A 20,829-nucleotide genomic window follows, 5' to 3' on the forward strand; every position below is an offset into this window, starting at 1 on the left:
GATAAAAGTTTGTTTGAAAATTAACGTGTGTTGGATGAATGTAGTTTCTAATTTATTAAACATAATGACATAAAGTTACACAAGACCCAAATATATTTTTGAAAACCTAAACTGAAAAACAAACATACACTTAACTGACACCAAATGACAACAAAGTGTTCATAAAAAAACTCACTTAATTACAGCGTACGTCAACTAACATGACCTAGCGTCAACATACTCACAATTAGAGTCAATTCCAACGGACGCTAAGTTTTTGGGTACACAATTATATATAGTCCAGTCATTAATAGTCAATTTAGCCGGTTGGCTATGAGTGTAACTTGAAAACATTCTAACATATATATATTCTTTCACCAAAACGACCCTATTCACTCAAAAATATTGAAATAACACAACAAATTCAGTAATGGATTGTCTTAACAGTAATAGGCATAGGCGCATAAGTCAAATATGTTTAAAAAACAATATCCTTATAAAAATAGAAATTAAGTACGGATAATTTAAACGAAAACAGAGCTTAATTTAGCCCCAAAGCAGTAAGTTGAGTCTCACGGTTTTCCATTTCCATGGATAGCTAACAAAACTATTCTTCTGTCAATCTACAAAAAAAAATAGAGATATTGTAAGATTATCAGTAAATTATATGCTCCCTCATTTTCATCTATATGTAGATTTTTTTTAATAATCCTCATCTATATGTAGTTACTCTCATATCATATCTCAGCCAAAAAGGGTATCGTTCACTTTTTATATGAAAAGAATGCTACCATCTATTTGCACTGATGTTAATATATATTCAAACATAGCTTATATTATCATGAGTTAATTGAGGATAAATTACCTGGAGGCAACTATTGAGCTTTGCTGTCAGAACAGAGAATTCATGCTGAGCTTCATTCACTGCCTTCACACACCTACAAAGAAAATTTGCTATTTAATGAGGGTTTTAATGGAAATTGCACTTTTTTCATTGAAAATGTGCAATTATGCATATTGGTCCAAGGTTAATGTAAAAGAAAGATATGATATTTGTTCATTACTCTTTCTTAGAGCCCGCATCAATAGCACGTTCTAAGTTAGTCAATGCATAGGAGAGTCGACAAGCACCCAGGCTGAAACACACAAGTAAATAATAGTTAGAAATAAACATAAAATCAAAGCATTATATTGTTATATTATGAAAATATGTTAGGAAAAGTCAGTATTGTCCTTTAAACAAAAGTCAACACCCTGGATATTGAGCTCGACCAAAAACCTTATTTTGAAGGATACTATCGATAATGCAGGTCATTTTTAAATTTTAACAATATCTTCCGATCGATCTCCCTCAAGGCCTCAACCTCTTAATTAATACTGAACTAAGAACCATGCTATCAACTCTATTCACTTATGCTTCCAAATATCTTATTTCTACATGCTCATACCATCTTAATCAATTTTTTGCCAGCTTCTTCTTGATAGGAATCACCCCACAAATATCTTCTCTTGTACGCTTATTAATTGTGTATTCCTTTATAGCGTGATCATTCATTTATCTTAACATAATCATTTCTCCAGTGTAGCAATTTTTTTTCACATTTCCCCTTTAAACAACCATAACATGTCACCTAGAATGAGATTAAATAACACTCACAGTAACTTAGATAACCCCCTTTTAATAAGCTTTGAAACTAAGTCGAACTTTAAGTTTAAGTTTAATTCAAGACATAAAAAAAATCTATACAAGATAAATAGATTAAACCCAAATCTAAATCAATGTGATGGTGTTGGTAGAGTAAGGTTTTGTTATTCAATGATTTCAGGGTAAAGGCTACAGTTGGAGGTGTAAGACTCTTGACATCATAATTTTTTTTTTGAAAGCATGTATATATAATATGAAACATAATTCACCCTAGCACTACTCAAAATCTACTCAAAATCTTGATGTACGTAGAATAATTACCTCAAGGAACCGCCCTTAACTTTAAAAACATATTCCTTCATAAAATCGTAGCTCAAAACATCACCGGCCCTACGTTAAAAACAAAAGAAAATACCAATTAAACAAAAAAAATGCGCATGCAAAAACATCAAATGAAATATTAATAAAGTGATCATTACACTAGATGAGTCAAAATGTTTAGGACATCTTGAGCTTCAGAGATGAATTTTGGGATCAATTCGATGAAGAATCTATCGCGAGTATTCTTCTTCAGCGAGTAGACTAAAGCGAATGTGTCATTCACCAAACCCTAATATCAAATGGGAAAAAAATCATAGAATGAACTGATGTCATTTCCAACTTCAACAAAATTCAATCTGAACATGTACACCACAATAGGTGAAAAAATATTTATCACAATTTTATTTTTGTATTTTATGCGTAATAATATATTGGGGGAGTTTAGAGAAATACCTCTTCCTTCATAGATTGGATGGTATCCACGATCTGCATCTTCAAAAACTCCATGTCAGCCATTTGTAAGAGAAACTCAAGTCTTTGCTAAACAATGCTTAAAGAATGTGAGAGATTGTACGTAGATATACTCCTAGCAACTAGATAGTGATAAAACGAAGGGTAGGATGGTCATATTCTGATCGTCAATTAATATTATTGTTGATATATAAGTTTAAACATTAACTTCAAATTAATGTGGCAAACAGAATTAATTACAATCTTGAATAGGGAAAAATTTATAGTCATCATTCAGGTGGACTTATACTTCTTCCATTCAAGTCATGACACATACTTAATTAATTATCCATTCAATACTAGGCACATTTATTGTCTATTAGCTAGCTAGTTATAACAAATAATGTTTAAAAAAAAGATATAACAAATACATATCCTTTTATTTATAATATTTTATAATAATATTTTTAAGACCTCCAACAGTTTTTTATAAAATATAATAAAATCAAAGTCATTGTATTGAAAAATGTTAATGACTAATTTATTTTTGAAGGTTAAAAAAAATTATTTTTGAAATTGCTTGTGTTTACTCTATACATTTTTCAAAATTTTTAAATATATATTTTGTAGAATATATTATCTTTAATTTTAATTCCTCAAATTTAAAATGAGTGATTTTTTCCCTCAAATTCCCACTACACAAAACTTTAGGTAATAATATACTATAATTTTATTTATCTAAAGACTTAATATTAACATTGATTTTATAATTATGTTAAATTAATTGTTCTTATTTAATTATTTAATAATATTAAAGATCATTAATTGAGTTCTATATTTTTGAACTCAATTATTAATTGTTTAACATTGTCTACTAAATTTTATTAATATATAGTATTTTCTTAATTTTTCTATCAAAAATAGAGTAATTATAAATTTAATTATAATAATTTATAAATTTAATATAAAATCTATCACTAAGTAAATTTATACACCAGATTCAAAAGTAAATAACATATAATATAATTCATTTTTTTGTGAATAGTTATTAACAAATAAAATTTTGTCATTAAATAATTTTTATATTTTATATGTCTATTATCTGTAATTAATATTACCTAATTTCATTTCATTTTTATTTAATATTTTTCAAGTTGTAATTAATAGTTAACATTTAAATATGAAATATTTTGACTTTATATATGAGAAATTGAGAATTTTTACCATTAATATTTAATTTAATTTAATTTATAAGAAGTCATTAATAGCTAATTAATATTTTAATTAATTTAAAGTTCAAGCCAATTTCTTATTTTTATATATGTGCAATATGTGTGTGTTCTTTGTAAGTGGATTAGTGCCGTTATTCAACATCCGGCATTTAAGTTATTGCTCCCTAACTCTTATGTTATTTTCATAATCATATATAAAATAGTTTTCCATATAAAGAAGATTACTTTTTTCATTCAAAAAGGGGATAGGATATAACACTCCAACTCAATGTGATGCATGAAACTTAACAAAATGATAAATATAAGACATTAAAAGTTTGAAATCGCTATGGAAGAAAATTTTAAAAAAAGTGTCCATGTCAAGAATGGTGTCGATCCAAATTGTTCACTATACTTGAAACAAAAAAGTGGCAAATAACTAGAGAAGTTATTATGTGCACCACCGCCTTAACTGGTTTTCTCGTACCCCACAAAAAAATAACTACAAATACTCCCTCCGTTCCTATTTAATTGTCCAGGAAGAGAAGAAACACACATATTAAGGAATGCAATTAATTTTGTTGGTTATAAAAGTAGTATTTGTTTTTCATTTTTACCCTTTAGATTGCATTTTATCTTTCTTCATTTATTGTTCTGATAAGGGTATTATAGCATCTTCAATGCAAGGTTCTTAGTTCTTATTTTAGTGTTAAGAACTAAGAATTTTACCATTAGAGGTACTGACATGGACTCCTTAGTTCTCAAAAATAAGAACTCAGTTCTTATATAAGAAGTTTTGTTTTTTGAGTTCTAAGCTTAAAATATTAATTATTTCTCTCTCATTCAAATTACTTTATTACTTTATGAGTTTTGTTTTATTACTTTATGAAAATAAAAAGTATAAATAATGTGGTTGGTGAGACCAAATGAATAGTGGTAAGAACTAAGAACTAAAAATTCATGGTTGGAGCAAAATTGCTTGAGAGTTGCTTAAACACATGTGGCAATACAGGCCCACATGAATAGTGCTAAGAACTAAGAAATAAGAACTAGCATTGGAGATGCTCTTAGTTGTAAAAACATCATTTAATGCTCTCTTGAAATGCTAACTGGACAGTTAAATATGAACAAATTATTTTTCTCAAAGTGGACAGATAAATAGGAACGGAGGGAGTATATGTTTAATTTATTTGCCTTGTGACTGCAGCCAAAACTAGGGATGACAATGGGTCTTGGACCCATTGGGTACCCGCTTAAATTACCCACAATGGATAGGGTAAAAACCCGCAAGATGGGTATGGGTAATTACCCGCAAAAATTAGTGGGTACGGGTGCGGGTATGAGTACTATAGTACCCAACCCACCCCATACCCACACACACTTTATTAATTATTTTTATTATATGTATACACACTTGAAAGTATATATATCAACAAACTTAGTTAAAGTTTCAAACTTTCTAACTTACTGTAAAAAAAAAACTTTATTTTTTTTTTGGTACATTGGCTAAAAGAAAAGAAAAAACTTTCTAACATACTCTTTTAAAAATGAATGATTTTACTTATTAATTACTTGAATAGTCTTTTGTATTTTTAATTTATGCTCTTTATTTTATAGTAGTAGTTATATTATTTTATGTTAGAGAATGGAAATTGCATTTCCGTTAACTAAATTGCGGGTAATGGGTATGGGTACGAGCATATAGGTACCCAGAGGGTACGGGGACGGATATTCAAATTGCTACCCACGCGGGTATGTGGACGGGTACGGGTATATTTTGAAAACGCGGGTACGAAGACGGGTACTATAGTACCCTACCCAGACCCTACTCATTGCCATCCCTAGCCAAAACATCAACAATCAACACCCCACTTAAAATCATAAGAACCTGCTACATCAATGTTTAATTTATACCCTACCAATACCAACACATGTGTTCACTTTCATTGCAGCTTTTTGGTAGCTCGTAAATCGAAATCACATTTTCCAATTCACATTCACACAACAGAATGCACTTGTTCAATTGGGCGAATGTGCTTTCACATTTACCCCGCAGAAGTCCAAACAGCCTAGTCATATTAGCTTGCGAGAGCTTTTCTTATGGTTTCTTGAATTTTAATCTCACTATCTTGAAATCATAGCTTGTTCCTTGCCACATTGCAGAAGAAAATTCAGCTATTTCAGATGGAATGTTCAAGATTAGCAAGCTCAGTTAGTCAGAAAATTTGTATTATCATTCACTATGGCACTTATTACAGCAAATGATATCATATGATGTGCAAACAGGGGAGAAACTAGTTTCTGGGGAAACCTACAAAGTCATCATCATCTAAATTAGCTGTGTCTTTTGTATGCTACTTACAATCCTGAAGTATTGACATCATATTCATAATTACTTACTAGTATAAAGACACTTTCAATAACCAACCCAAACTATATATTTTGCATAAACCTGATGCTTCTAGAATAATATGCTGCTAATCAAATCATAAGAAAATGAACTTCGATTGTGAATAATAAATTGGACATAAACCTATCTGCTGCCCAAAAATAACCAAATGAATTGCATCTAGAGACTCAAACAATGTAGCTCTTCAAATTTTTTCGCCCACGCTTTCCTCTAGGGTTGGCACTTATCAAGGCATTCACAAGTTCAGAATCCTCTTCAGTTATCAGGATGCTTGCTTTACTTGGGTCTGCAAGCAGCAGCTTCGCCACAAGGAACCCTGCAATTGACCAAGTCTGAAATAATCTAGATTGCTTTCCAATGATTCGAGATCTCTTTGTGTCATAATACTCCGGCCACCTGTCTCTTGATATGCGTCTCTCAGCAATTTCAACAGCTTTTTCCGCAATGTGTGGTCTATTCATCTTTATGCATGCAACTGTGAGCTGCAATAGGCATAAGGGGAGCAAAATTTAACATATTAAGAAAAGTTGGCAATGGCTAATTGGACGAAACAGTATAAAAAAATTGAAAGGGACAAATACAACATTTGAATATTATTCTATTAAGGAATTTTTTTCTTTTCAGGGAGACGACTGCGCCATTTATTATGCACCTTTCCATCTCTGGTATTATAATAAGAGCCATGCAGAAAAAAAAGGATCGAAGCAATAAATCAGCACTGCTTCATCAAACACAAACAATATCATTTCATCACTTACTAGTTTCATTGTAAAATAAATTAGATATTTTAAGTTACTGCCACAGTAACTAACCTGCCAGAGCAGTGTTGGCCAGGAGCCTGCATTATGGTAGGACCAAGGACTGCAAAAAAATAAGTAAATGAAGTCATTTGATGAGAAATATATTAAGATAACAGAAAAACATAAGCTGAGAAAACTTAGATATGGTACGTGTTCTTGGGATCGCTGCCGGTGATTATCTGCCACTCCTGACCTTCAAGAGCAGGATAACAAATCTTAAATGGCATCTCTGTTACCAAATCTGACCATTTGGCCTCAATAAGATCCAATATGGCATGTGATTGTTCCTCTGTGGCCAAACTATTTGCCACAGACCACAAGTTTCCCAGTGAAAAAAATCGGAAATCCATGTGAGCTGGTTGCAAGTTACCAATTAAATAGCCTCCTCTGTTCGGTATCCATTCCACTAACCAAGGAGGAATCTGATCCGGGTATATATTGAACTTATTAACAGCATCATATGAGTACTCCTCTGTCTTGTATCGGTAGATCTCGTTTAACTTTTTCAAATCAATCCAATAATATTCTCTAATGTGAAATGAAAGAGCTATTAGACGATTGTTCAGGGCTCGTATAAGATCAGCCGATCCATCCTCAGGAGTTAGCATTTCACGTGCACAAAGTAAGGCAGAATAAAATAGTGCCTAGAAACATAAAAATAAAAGAAAAAGCAAAAGGGAATACACATCAGAGAACAATACTTCATCACTAATTTCATTGTTAATTGTAAGCATCTCAGTAGACCCAATTTTTCGTGAAAAAATAAGAATTGGCAAGAGAGATAGATAAAAACAAGATTTTGGAACAAAATATATAAACTTCAATATGTCGTCTGGAATTAGTGGTTTTTTGTGTAGATAACATAAAACGTGCAGCAAAGCATCAAATCTGACCTATTAACATTTTCATATTGCTTAACCAAAGCAGTTGAGAAGGACAGAGGCCCAGTTTGGATTAGCTTCTAAATTATGAGAGCTTTTCAATTAGTTAAGTATTTGATTTCGAACCTAAGGAAAAACTATTTTAAGTTAATAGGTACTTATAAAGAAGTTATATGAGGGAGCTTCTGCAAAATATGAGATATGAAAGTTGATTTCAACTTTTGCAAGAAACTATAACTTCAAAGACTTGTCGTCATTGCATGATCATTTCAACTTTCTTTTTCTACAAGTGCTTGTTAAGAATTTTTTCCAAAGTAGCACTTAGTCAAACATATAAGAAGACAGACATCTCTGATGTCTTCACTCTGTCCATTAAATATCAGAAAGGTGAAATAACACATTTTGCCAAGTCCACGCTCTACAAGTGTGAACTTGTGTTGTGTGTCAGTTTTTCAGTTCAATCACTAGGAATATATCAGAAGGATACATTGATTCTTAAACCAATCTTACATACCTGAATCTCCAAAGGATGCCCATGAATTCCCATCCTTCGATCTATCATGCAAGAACCATCAGTTACTAATAATGTTGGGAACATGTCAAAACCATCAGCAAGACACAACTTCAAAATCATTTTAATCCCTGTTTGCACATCAACTCTCTCTTGAACAGATAGATCACCAGAGCATTTTCCATACGCTCGTAATAAAATAATCCACCAGAGTCCTGAGATCACAAGTGAAATAAGTTCAACAAACAAGGAGTAATATGGTAAGTTTCTTCTGTTATGTATAAAAGAATTATGTTGCTTTGAGCGGTTGTTTTACCAGAATCAACTGGAGCAACACGACCAATGGCTGCCTCTCCAAAGTCGGGGTCCAAAACCTCTTCTGTTGCAGAGTCATCTCCATCCAGAGGAACTGTTCGAACCTTAAAACTAGCAGGCATCAAACCTTGTCCTGGACTGTGACAATCCATAGTTTTCTCCCAGCTCTGAAATATGGATCCGTCGGTTCAAGACTTAGTGTATTAGAAAAACAAAGCCACCTTATAACAAGAATTTGAACCCCCCCCCCCCCCCTTCTTTTCAAAGGGGCATTTCAGCCTCCTCATTAATTATACACAATAACCAGTCCAAGCAAAAGAAGTGCTAACAAAATAAAGATTACTAATGAAAGTACTTTTTAATGCCTCTTCTGTTAAGTAAGTATTGAAAGGGTCCTAAGTCATTCTAGCCGTATACAGTTCACAAAAATTATTAGCTGTCCTGTCACACAAACATTTTCAGCATGTTTCTCAAAGGAAACTTTGTATTCTACTGTTTTACCAAAAAATATACAAACAGGGGGAGAAATTGGCAGGACTTAAACTGTAGTGACGTAAATGAATTTAGCTTTGTACAAGAACAATAGAAACACAGTTTTACTTAAGCAAAATCAATGAAAAAATGAAAATACATATATCAGACAACTAAAAGCACGAAGTAGCTTAAAATTTAACAGCCTCTATTGGCAGGACATCTTATCAGGATTACAAGACTAAGACATTACCTGCAACTGAAGTGTATGGAGGATGAAATTCCGAACAATATCATACTCTCCTTTCAATAGGAAAGCAATTCCAGAAGGAATGAAATCACGAATAAAGACCTGGTCATAATTCAAAACATTGGAACTTGTTGGGTCCTTTGCAGCAATAGTTCCTATAGGATTCCCACAGTAATGGACTACAGACTCCCTTAGTAGGTCCCATGCTTCTTCCTCAATAGAGTCGAGGCTAACTGAGTCAAAGGCATCAGGGATAGTTCCATTTGTGACATTAGATGTCAAACCCTCCCTTTCCTTTTTCAACGGTTGAACATCTAGCATACTCCTTGCACCCATCACATTGCTTACCAAATTTGATGTTTCAACATCATTCACAAACCTTGATCCATTTCCATCCCCTGCACTTATACCACTCGCACTTTCCGCCTGTTGGCAGTTGCGTATCTGCAAGCACGGACGACTACACGTTTTATATCCAGAGATACCGACACCCATCCACTGAAGCTGACGAGTTCCCAACTGACATTGAAGCACGCTAGCACCCTCAATTAAATACCTATGCCTAGAGGATCTTTTCTTCACACATTTTACTCGAAACTGGGAAGAGATCACAAAAGGCTCATTATACCCAATTTGAGGCACCACCCCAGACAAAACCTGAAAAACTGCTTTGGAGGTACCCAGTGACATGATGCTTTAAAAGAAGGTATTTTACCAGCTCAAATTTTCTCTCCTGCTAATCAAATAAGAAACCAAATAAGAATCACAGACACACTACAAAAGATAATCCATGCTCAATTAACATCAAAACAACAAATTAAAAGTAAAACTTGAGGATTAATTTGTTCATATACACATAATTCCAAGACTGAAACAAAAACAACAAAACTAGATGCTAAGTAACTTGACCAAAGTACAGAGTTAAAGAAATTTAACACCCCAAAAAAAATTCATAACATATTATATTACCTAAACCCCAGTAAATAAACATTTACAAAATACACCTACCTGAAATTTTAATTATCAACAGAAACATGAAATGACAACAGATAACATAAGTAACAAGGAAAAAGAACATACCCAGTTGAAGTATTGATCCTAAAAAGTTTGTGGGATTGGGGAAAGTGTGAGACTAATCCAAACAAACGATTGTTTGACCAGACAAAGACTGAATGAATCTTTGGTGGATCTTACGACGATAGTGTAGTTAGCGCATAAAATCCGTAGGTAAATTGCGTTGCGCCATTTTATTGGTTTCTTGTTTTTCTTGTATTGGTTTTGCTTTCATTTTCTTATCCTGCACTGCTGCTTTCTTTTTTCTTTTTCTTTTTTTAATGGCACGTGACATTCTGAAATCATTTCTGAGCCTCAATAAATAAATAAAAGACAAATGGAGATTTTGTTTTGTTTTGAGTACCACATAAAAACTAAATTTTGCGACGTCATTTTATTGAGTTATATAATTTTTTAAAAATTTAAATTTTAATTAAAACCGAATAAAATAAAATTTACGTGAATTAAATAAATTATAATAATTTTAAAATATGTCAAGTTGTCCATGTAGAATAAATTATTATAATCTTTTTATTTTTCCGATGCACCTTATAATTTTTTTGGAATAAATTTCAATAATTTTAATGTGTCAAGTTGTCCATGTAGGATAATGTTAATATATGTCAAGTTGTCCATTCTAAAACGAGCCCCAAACCTACCTCCACTGTGATAATTAAATAATTTTAATTAAAATACTAGTTTAATAGTATTATTTGTTTCATAAATTTTACTAAAAAATTTAAATTTTTTAAATTTTAAGATTATTAAAGTGTATTTTTCTAAATTACTTTACTTAAATATGATTTTTATATGACTTACTTTTTTTATTCAAATATGACTAACTTAAATATATGCATAAGTTAATAAGATCTTCATCGAAAAAAAAAAACTAATAAGATTGAAAAAAAAAAAGTTTAAAATAAGAAATGATTGGTTTACTAGGCTTTTTCAAACATGTTAGGGATAGGGTTGATTTCATATTTTCAACTTCGTGTTTCTCAATCTTACCCCCAAACTCAGCTCGTATTTTCATTTTTTTTTTGTAAATTATTGAATTATTTCATTTGAAAAAACTAAAACCGAAACTAGTCCAACAGAAGTGCTTAAATTGAATTGATTGGATCATATTTAAATTTGATGATCAAAAAAATTTAAATGACTTTGATCTGGAGATAATATCAGATAATTTTTCCCTTCAAAATCAACAAGATCCGCTCCATCCAGCACATTCACATCACATGAAAGAGAAGCTACCGTGTGTGTGACCTTCGAAAGTTAGGATGATACGTTAGCATACGTGTTTGAGATTCAATCAATAATACAAAGCAGGATGTTGACGAAAAAAAATCAATAGACCACTAGAAAGTTTAGATGTGTTCCAAAGAGAAGCAGCCATATGTGATCTTTTACCATAAATGGCATTTTCCACTTGATGTGATCTGCAATCTGTCTATAGCTTTTTGGTTAGCTATTTTAACAAAGGTCATAACATTCTTCAGCTTTTATCTTCATCCATTTTGGATGATTCCACTGTTGACATCAATAATCAACAAACCGATTTCTGAACCATTTCATCAAACAGATCACATTTCGTTGCTAAGATAGCGTATTTCTTACTAATTAGCAGAGAGAGAGAGAGAGACAACAAAAGTGCTCCTGAGACCTGAACTTTTAAGAAATTTTTTTCCATACCCTTCTGATTGCTGCCATATCTCATAATTGACCAATAAAAGATTGCTTAGTGTACTAAGTATCATTTCATAACAGATAATAATGAGTCTTCAAATTAGCGTTTTAGTAATTAAAAAGGAGAGGGCAACATAACCTCATAAATTAGAGAGGGTAACGGACAGCCACCCTTAATAAATATTTAAAGGAGGCCATGAGCTAAAAAGCTTACACTAAACCCTGTCCAACTCAACATTGTGCTTCTCCAACTGATCTTTCAGCTCTTTTCTCCACTCTTGAATTAAATTTTCTTGTTTTTTAATCAGCTCAGTTTTTCTGTCAAGTTCATCTTCCATAAGAGCAATCTCCTGCTTAGACAAGAGATATAACAGAGGATTAGGTGATGATATAAGACAGTCTCTCTGACTACACTGAATTACACTTCAGTGTAGTTACCATACCTTTCTAAGCATTTCAGCTTTTGTTGGCTTATCCTCGCGCTGCAGACTGATAAAGTAAAGCTGAAGCTTCTTGGCAGCCTCCATGAAATCTCTTGCATGCTTATCCACATCAACTGGGGAAGAAAACCAAACAAGGAAAGCCCCATTAGGTTTAATAAAGTTATTTTCACCATGCATTTATTTTTACCATGCATTGCAAGGTCAGAAAACCATTTTCTAAAGACAAAATTCCTCTTCTAACTGGAACTAAATTACTAGAGCAAAGACATGTTCCTCTTCTAAGTATAAGTTACAGGCTTACATCCCTGGGACCTTAAATCTTCTTGCAATTGTTGTTAGACTTCATTCAGTCTTTTCACAGTGACCTAATCTCTTTCTATTTAGCTTCTATAGCAAATTTCAGCACTATGGTTCTACAGCTAGATGTTAGTTGATGAAAATTTTCATTTCTAATGTTGCAGTCAAACCACAAGAGTTCCATATGAGCTTAAGATAAGGCTACAATAACTAAATAAATGCAACCTTTTTGCCCAAGCCCCCACAAGGTATGAAATTAATCAAGAAATGGAAACACATCAAAAACTGAATTACATCCAAAGCCAATGTCATTTTAAATCATTCAATTAGATTGCATCAAAGCCAATAGACATTGGTGTTAATATGGTTCTTTACAAATTTATTTATCAAATGCAAAGTCATCTTAGGAACTTCTTTCATCTTTCTTTTCTCCCCCTAGATGATCATGTTAGCATACTTGCAAACAATGAACACTATCAACAACTATGTTTCATAACAGGGCCAATATTATTGACGCAAGGGCACACAACTTTAAAATTTGAAGGTCAGGACAGTCTGGTCCATTTTTTTAACAATTTAACCGAACACCTCAAAACTACCACGTGGCATATCATTTTACATCCACTCATCAGACAAAAGGTAAGGATGGAAGAGGTGACAAATGAAACTGGATTTACAGGTAATCAGATAACCCTTGTTCCAAAAACCAAGTTACAACGGCATGACTCCAATCCACTCTTCCCGTTCAGCTTCTCCGAAGTAATGGTAGGAGACTCGGAAAGGAAAAAGAAAACCGCGATAACAGACACTCAACAACTACATAGTACATAACAACAAAGTAATCATAATAAAAACTTGAAACCTCTTGAGCAGCCAATTAAGGAGGTACAACATTTTTTATATAAAGAATAAAAATATAAGGAATGACATTTTTTTTACTTCAATATAGTGTGCAATGTGCATATTTCGGAAAAGAAAAACTAAGTAATAAATTGAATTGAATACGAAAAAGGACATACTCAGCACTCAAAACTTTTACATCTATAGACAGGGCTCTACTTAACTAGGCATTCATTCCCTGACTGGCTTTGACACAACTTTAATCAAAAAATCAATTTAAAGTCGACCAGTGTAAACAGGATATGGAACAATGGAAATTACCCCCTCTAACTTTTTGTTGGGCCTTTTCTAGCTCTCACTTTCTCCTTAATCAATCTAATGGTTGATCACTAATGTAAATAACTTCTTGACTTCTCTACCTTCTTGTGACAAATGGTATCTTCTTTTTTCTTTTTTGATTGATTGATAAATACTATCTTCATTCAAGATTCCTCCATATATTTAAATGTGAGCAATAAGCATGTCTATTCCTTTCGTTAAATTATCAAGGACCATCATTTGGCTGTGATATGTCTAACCAGGCTTGTTAATAGCGCGATGTAGCATAGCGCCCTGGGGGTTCACCGCTACTCCACTATTCACCGCTATTGTCCGCTATTTGCCCGCAATAGTTCTCGAAATAGCATTTTTTGGGCTTGCCGCTACGCTACGTTATCCACCATTAACAAGTTTTCTAGGTGCAACATCACATAGACACAAGAATACCAAATAATCAAATTAATATCTCATTTGAATTATCTTGATCCAATTGTCAATCATTTACATCCTAATTAACAAACATTTAGACAGAACCATAAAACTTGTAGTATAAATGGAAATCGAAAATTTGACTCACTTTGATGTGAAGGGTGGGGAGAACGGTCGATTGCCTGAAGCTCTCTGGCTGGCAAACAGGGAAGTAAAGCAGCCTCCAGAGCCATAACACATGAAACCATATCATCCTTTGATGGAGGAGGAGGAGAAGATGGAAGTTGTGGATCAACACTGTGCTGTTGCTCAACTAATTGTCGGTCACCCATAGTTGTGAAGCAACGGGGAGGAGCCGCGAGATGAAGTCTGTGACGGCGACGCCAACGGGTGCCCGTGAAACTCCGGTGTAGCCTCCGATCCTACAGGCGGCGGCGGCGGGGAGCAGAGCGACGAGACAAGAGGGGAGACGGCAAAGCTAGATGTGGGCAGCGACGAGACAGATGAGATTATTTATAAAAATTAAAGTAAAAATTTGAGAAATTTTCAACTTATTTATCTAAATTAAATGTTATTGGTCAATTAAAATGAGATCAAATAAGATTTTAGGAACTAATTTTTTTTTTACATCAGAAAAATATTTTAAAAACAAATATGAAGTTATTATTGCTTATATATTTTAATAACAAGTAAAAATATGTTAAGTCAAGGGTGTTGAGACTACGATTTCCTTTCGGCCTCAATGCTTTTTCTTCCTTATTGGCGCTGATGAGGAGGTGGTCTGGCAGCTGTGTTGGAGCTGCTTGCATGTTGTTGGTTGATGTGATCTCGTCTTGCTTTTTATCATGTCTAGTTTTTCCTTTTATCTATATATATGTTTGTTGTTTTTTGTAGGCTTCGGGTATCAGCTCTATGACTTGTGGGTTCTGTCGTGGGGTTTTTAGTTTGTTCGGCTTGATTGTGTCGTTATTTCAAATGGGCATCTATCCTTGTATCCTTGTATGGTAGACTTTAGGGTTACTTGTTTCATGAGAGTTGTGGTTGCTTATTTCATCAATATCTTTGAAAAGTGGAAACAATTAATGAATTTAGTACTAGAAGTAACTGTTTTACATTCATGCGAAAGGAGCCTGCCTAATTGTTCATATTCTATTTAACCATGTTTTAGAGTATGTTTAATTTTCCATTCGCCTTAATGCAAAACGCAAACAAAAAACATACTTTTAAGTGAACAAATGAGAAAGTAAAAATTTGTCATCATGAATTCAACCTGATCAACTGAAAATTCAACGGAAATTCAAACACAAACACATTGGCTTAGGATGGGTCCTCAGTGGAGCTGCCATGCTAGGTTAACTTAAGGACTCTTTCAAAGCATTAAAAATATTCTATGGAAAAAAAATGGAATCTTTTTTTCTCTTATCAAACCCATTAGATATGTCCTCACAGTCTCACGCAACTCACTAGCTCAAAACTCAAAGGCAAAAGCAAATGGACAAGTTGTCTATAAATAATTGGGGAATTCCCAGTTGATATAAACATATATATAGTGAATCAGCTGACCAAAGGGCACCTGATTTTCTCATACACTTCACCATTAGTTTCACTTCCACCCCTTTATTTTTCATTAAGTTCTACACTTCCTGATCATCAGTTTCAGAAGACACTACTACTGGTAGCACAATATATTCTTGTGGTTTGGTTACCGGATTTGAAATGATGCTACGACGCTCCTTCCCTCCTGGCTTAGAAGATGCATTGCCGTACCATATCATTCCCAGTATTGCAATGGCCATGCCTATGATTACTTGCACATTGAGACCCTCTTTTCCAAAGAAAATGAACCCCAAGATCAGCACCAAAATAGTCTTCATGTGGCCAATGACTTGGAATGATACGGCTGAGAACCTGCCGATGCAGATGAACTGGCTGAGGTTTGTCCCTACCGCGATAGTGCAAGATAGAGTGATGAAAAACTGCACAAAAAAGGAGTAGATCAGTTTAGTGTTAGTTTTACAAAGTTTAACATAGATTGTATGCATGTTATACGACTAGTATATGTATATACTTCTCCCCAGAATCAACTCTGGAGAGATGTTTCTGTGGGTAGATTCTAGGTTCCATAATTGATTTTGAGGAAAGAAAAGCTGATCGAAACATACTATAAGACTAGTAGTATACGCCAAAAGTCAATTAAGAACTTAATTAAGCAACATATAGAAAGGGAAACTTACAATGGATATCAAGCCATAGTTGTAGGCATCAACTCTTTTACTTGTCAGCCAATAATCAAGAAAAGGACCAACTAGAAGTAAACTTGTTGCTTGTACTGGTGCAGTGTGGCCCAACAAGTTAAACGATCCAAGAGAATACTTCCTTTGAAGAAAATGCACATACTGCATCAAATAGAAGTAAAATATCAATAAAAAGAAGAGCTAGAATTCAAATGAGCTAACATAAGTTACATAATTCCAACACAGAATATGAACCTGAGGATATTATCCATAATCAAAACCCAATGTTACAAAGAAAAAATGTTGCAGGCTTCCCATTTTTGTCAATTTTAGATCCATAACAAGCTTAATAAGTTCTTATATACACAAGATGAATGTTAACAACAAGCATCCAACACCTGAAAGGCTGAAAGTGCACATTCACCACCTTGATGACAGGGAACTCAATTATGTTCTATTACAATACCCCAACTCGGATTCTTAGTTATATATTGTTATACCATGTTTGGATCAACTTATTTTTTCTCAGAATCAATTCTGTCACTCAGAAACTACTTACGGAATCTTCTTCACATAATTGATTTTGACTTTAGAATCAGTTATAAAAGGATTTCCAGATACTCATTTACTATGTTACTTACATATTGCTGCAGTGCAGTGCTCCAAACTGCCACTGCAGCAGCCATGAAACCCTTGGCATTGACACTCACATCAGTGACTGTGCACACAGCAACTCCAAGGAGAACCAGAGAAATGCTAAGCTTTGTGTCCCTTGAATATCGCACGTTGTCCAAGACAATTTCCAGGAAACAAGATACCGGAATCATACTCAGCTTAGCAATCTGAAATTTTCATTTCAAAGGTAAGAACCACTATGAATAGGTAGCTCTCTCATGCCCTCTCTAATTTAGAGGGTTGTGTTGTTATCTCCTGGTTAATCACTATAATGCTAATTTTGAAACTCATTGGTCAATTATGAGAGATTGCACCAATCTGACAATAAGTGATTGCTTAATACAATAAATGTCATGTCGTGTCCTCTAAATTAGAGGGGCCATGAGAGAGATACTCTAAATTATGATACATTTAAGAAAAGACAAAAAGTTACCTGATAGAAGCCCACAGAGTTCCACATTAAACTTACATTCATTCCCACAATAGAGAAATTTGCAAACAGAACATATTTGATAAGATCAGGCAAGGGAAGATGAGAGGTTTGGATATATCCCATCCACTTAAGAAAGGATGTCAACAAGGTTGTTGTAGCAAAATGCAGACCAGTTAACGTTGTTGCTGCATAATAGCATATGATATACAGTGTTAGGGATCCGGGGTAGTGCATAAGTAACCTACTACCTCACTTCAGAAGAAATCATAAGTAACTTTCTTCTTTGCTCAATTAGTTATTGAATAGATTTTTAATCAATACATTGCTATCCTCAGCACTTGCCTGTTGTAATTGTACTTGTGGCATATATAAACAATAAATTTTCAGTTTTGGCCAAACTCAATACTAAGATCATGAAATAAGTTATTAAAGTAGTTTTCCTGCTGAAAACTTTGAATGTGTATCTTGAACACCAAGAGTCCAAGGGTAAAAAAATTGTTGCTAGTGTCTTCTTCCCCTGCTCACTTTCAATGCCCCCATCAATTGAAGTGAATATTGTGATTTAGTTATGATTTATCTGTGAGTTATAAACACAAGAAGATTGTGAGTACAGTACAACATCCGCATATATTTTTCTTCTTGGTTAACACAGGTATCTTCTACAGCATAGGAGTCAGGAATATCCACATCCTGATGGGGCTACCTCTCTCCCAGCGGAGAATTTTCCATCCAGAATACTTGAACCTGAGACCTTACATAAGGGGAATCAAGTATATACCACATGAGCCAACCACCCGTTGGCACATATTCATATTTTCTTTGTGTCATACTTAGTTTTATTGTCTACAGGCAACACCACAGATGACATGCCAGTTCCTAATTCAACCCCCCCAAATGATATGTTGGATGCTTTTTGGAAATCATAGAAAAAGTTTATACCGCACATGAATACAACTTAAAGCAGTAAACATTTCTACAAAGAGAATATAATAAAAGGGAGGAGTAAAGTATGAGGGGAAGAAAATGGAAAAGGGTCATAAATGATGACCTACCAAAACTGAAACCATATGTTCCCATCAGGGCTTTGTTCACGAGGATTATTCCCACAGATGTGACAACATTGAACATCCATGATGCTACATCAATAGCAACCTTGCTATCACCCTTGGTTTCAGAAGACATGCTGAACTTGCTTCCTTACCTGCCCAAATGGCTTTATCTGCATACAAAGACATGTCATCAGAAGAAGCACAGGTTCCAACACAATAAGTTATATTCTAGCACTGACCCTGTGGAAAAAAAAAAATCTCTTTTTGAAATAAGAAGCCATGCCTAAATTCCACTGCTTATCAAACCAGATTTTGAACAAAACAACTGATTCTGAATTTCTCAGTAAATCCAACAGAGAGAGAGAGAAGCTGGTGGAGGTTACAAGAACCAGGACACACATATAGTGTATAGACAAACAGAAAGAAAACCAATAAACATGAAATCAAAGTAGGTTTGATAATTCAATTTATAGCCAGTCACATCAAATTCCAATTCTGAGGACCAGAATCATTGAACAACCAAAAATTCTCAAGACATAACAACAAAAACAATGAAAACTTGGCATAGAATTACACTAAAACAGAACTGAAAGCAGGATCCTTGATCAGTTATCAATGAAAAAACCATAGGAATCCCAGAAACACACAAAAATGCTGTCTTCTTTTTTCTTTTTCACCTTCAAATGAATGAACAAGCTGATAGTGGTAATGGGGGGCTGAAACAAGGACATACCTGATGAGAGGAAAGATGATGATGACTGATGAAGAAGTGAAGAAGCTAATGGAGATTGCAATTTGTAAGCAAAGAGAAGTGGTTGTTTTAGAGAGAGCAAAAGACAAAGACAAGGATCACAGTTTGGATGTTTGTACTTTGCGTGAGCCTTGTTTGGCAAATTGCGCCTGAGTTTGGTACTCTTTGTTTGGTTTTTAAGGTGTGATTTCGTGGTGGGGTGCGTTTGTAACGTCCAGGTTCGGTTCAGGGATCAAACAAAGACAAGGGTGTGAGTTAGAGTTTGGGGGGAAAAGAAAAGCATGAATGAGGAGTTGTGTGATTTGTGTGGTGTGGTTACAGAATGTGATGAAGAAGAAGGGTCAATTTTCACACCACTAATAACGTTGCACTGAACGTGATATGAAACCTTAATCATTTGTGGCACCGAAAAATATAGAGATTGTTGTGTCTATTGTTGATGGAGGATTGTCACCTTAAAACTTAACGATGGTTTGGGGGAAAAAACGATGGCCTATCAGACAAATAAATGGGACTTTGCTTGCTGGCTTGGCTTGGCTTGGCTAGGCTTGGAGCTTTAATTTTAAGTGTAATCGTCAATCAATCAATTTTTTGGGAAGAGATCGGCTGAGATAATGGGTTGACAGATTATTGATTCAATCAGATTACAATTATAATAATGGGGTACCTTCTGAAAATGAAAGGATTCAGCACCGTGCGATTCAATTATTTAGATAACTAAAAACCAAGTTGAAATAAAATCATGGCAAATCAAACCAAATGGCATAGAATCATTCTATTTTGCAATGATACTAAAGAAATTGTCTTATAATTATCCTCGATTCTCTGTAATTTTTATTTTTATTTGCACAGAGTTTATAGCTTAAATAGAGTTGTCCGACTCAAAGAACACTCATAGAAGACTTACATTTACTTCACCTAATGAGATTACCAAAGGTTCGAAACTGCAATCTGTCATGTACGAGATTATGTCATAATCCACTAGACCAACCTCTTGAGATTATTATAAGGATTTTTTTGCAGGTGGCAACTTGTTCGAGATCCAGTGACAGTCTCTCCCAACAAACTATAGGTACGAGATTATGACATGCTCCATTAGACCAACCCCTTGAGATTATTAGAAGAATTTTTTGCAGATGGTAACTTGTTCGAGATACTGTGACAGTCTTTCTCAACAAACTATTTTTTCATTGTTTGATCTTGTGATCTCACCTTAAACACTAAATCTACACCTTCTTAGTCGATACACGTTAAACTAAGGAAAAATATTAACTTTTGTTATCAATTTATATTGCTTCATAGTCAAGTGAGATAAAAATAAATAAATGTTTTTAAAGGGTTAAAAGAGAAGAAAAATACAAGCAAATGTCTAGTTAA

The 20,829-nt window shown here is 33.8% G+C and overlaps 3 protein-coding genes across 5 annotated transcripts; all 3 read right to left on the reverse strand.

Annotated features, from left to right (window-relative positions):
- Nucleotides 1-5,818: 5,818 nt before the first annotated feature.
- LOC130711130 (neutral/alkaline invertase 3, chloroplastic-like) lies at nucleotides 5,819-10,547 on the reverse strand. 2 transcript variants are annotated; one of them, XM_057560625.1, is made up of 7 exons: nucleotides 10,325-10,547; nucleotides 9,248-9,977; nucleotides 8,525-8,690; nucleotides 8,212-8,423; nucleotides 6,967-7,460; nucleotides 6,829-6,877; nucleotides 5,819-6,498 (listed from the first exon to the last, which is right to left on the reverse strand). In XM_057560625.1, the coding sequence occupies exons 2-7, from the start codon at nucleotides 9,932-9,934 to the stop codon at nucleotides 6,184-6,186; spliced, it is 1,923 nt and encodes a 640-aa protein (XP_057416608.1). In that variant the 5' UTR covers nucleotides 9,935-9,977; nucleotides 10,325-10,547; the 3' UTR covers nucleotides 5,819-6,183. The 2 variants fall into 2 exon arrangements, with proteins under 2 accessions (XP_057416608.1, XP_057416609.1); XM_057560626.1 differs by having other exon boundaries at nucleotides 9,248-9,980.
- Nucleotides 10,548-11,954: 1,407 nt separating this feature from the next.
- LOC130715552 (mediator of RNA polymerase II transcription subunit 28) lies at nucleotides 11,955-14,825 on the reverse strand. Its single transcript, XM_057565668.1, has 3 exons — nucleotides 14,459-14,825; nucleotides 12,427-12,539; nucleotides 11,955-12,333 (listed from the first exon to the last, which is right to left on the reverse strand). Exons 1-3 carry the CDS (start codon nucleotides 14,640-14,642, stop codon nucleotides 12,199-12,201), a joined length of 432 nt encoding a protein of 143 aa, XP_057421651.1. The 5' UTR covers nucleotides 14,643-14,825; the 3' UTR covers nucleotides 11,955-12,198.
- A 969-nt stretch (nucleotides 14,826-15,794) lies between these two features.
- Nucleotides 15,795-19,927, reverse strand: LOC130713753 (UDP-rhamnose/UDP-galactose transporter 4). Of its 2 annotated transcripts, none has more exons than XM_057563548.1 (6): nucleotides 19,435-19,927; nucleotides 18,705-18,871; nucleotides 17,653-17,837; nucleotides 17,255-17,386; nucleotides 16,545-16,706; nucleotides 15,795-16,286 (listed from the first exon to the last, which is right to left on the reverse strand). In XM_057563548.1, the coding sequence occupies exons 2-6, from the start codon at nucleotides 18,832-18,834 to the stop codon at nucleotides 15,945-15,947; spliced, it is 951 nt and encodes a 316-aa protein (XP_057419531.1). In that variant the 5' UTR covers nucleotides 18,835-18,871; nucleotides 19,435-19,927; the 3' UTR covers nucleotides 15,795-15,944. The 2 variants fall into 2 exon arrangements, with proteins under 2 accessions (XP_057419531.1, XP_057419530.1); XM_057563547.1 differs by having other exon boundaries at nucleotides 17,186-17,386; nucleotides 19,435-19,925.
- Nucleotides 19,928-20,829: the final 902 nt, after the last annotated feature.

The sequence above is a fragment of the Lotus japonicus genome, chromosome 4, assembly GCF_012489685.1.
Source record: "Lotus japonicus ecotype B-129 chromosome 4, LjGifu_v1.2".
Lineage (NCBI taxonomy): Eukaryota > Viridiplantae > Streptophyta > Magnoliopsida > Fabales > Fabaceae > Lotus > Lotus japonicus.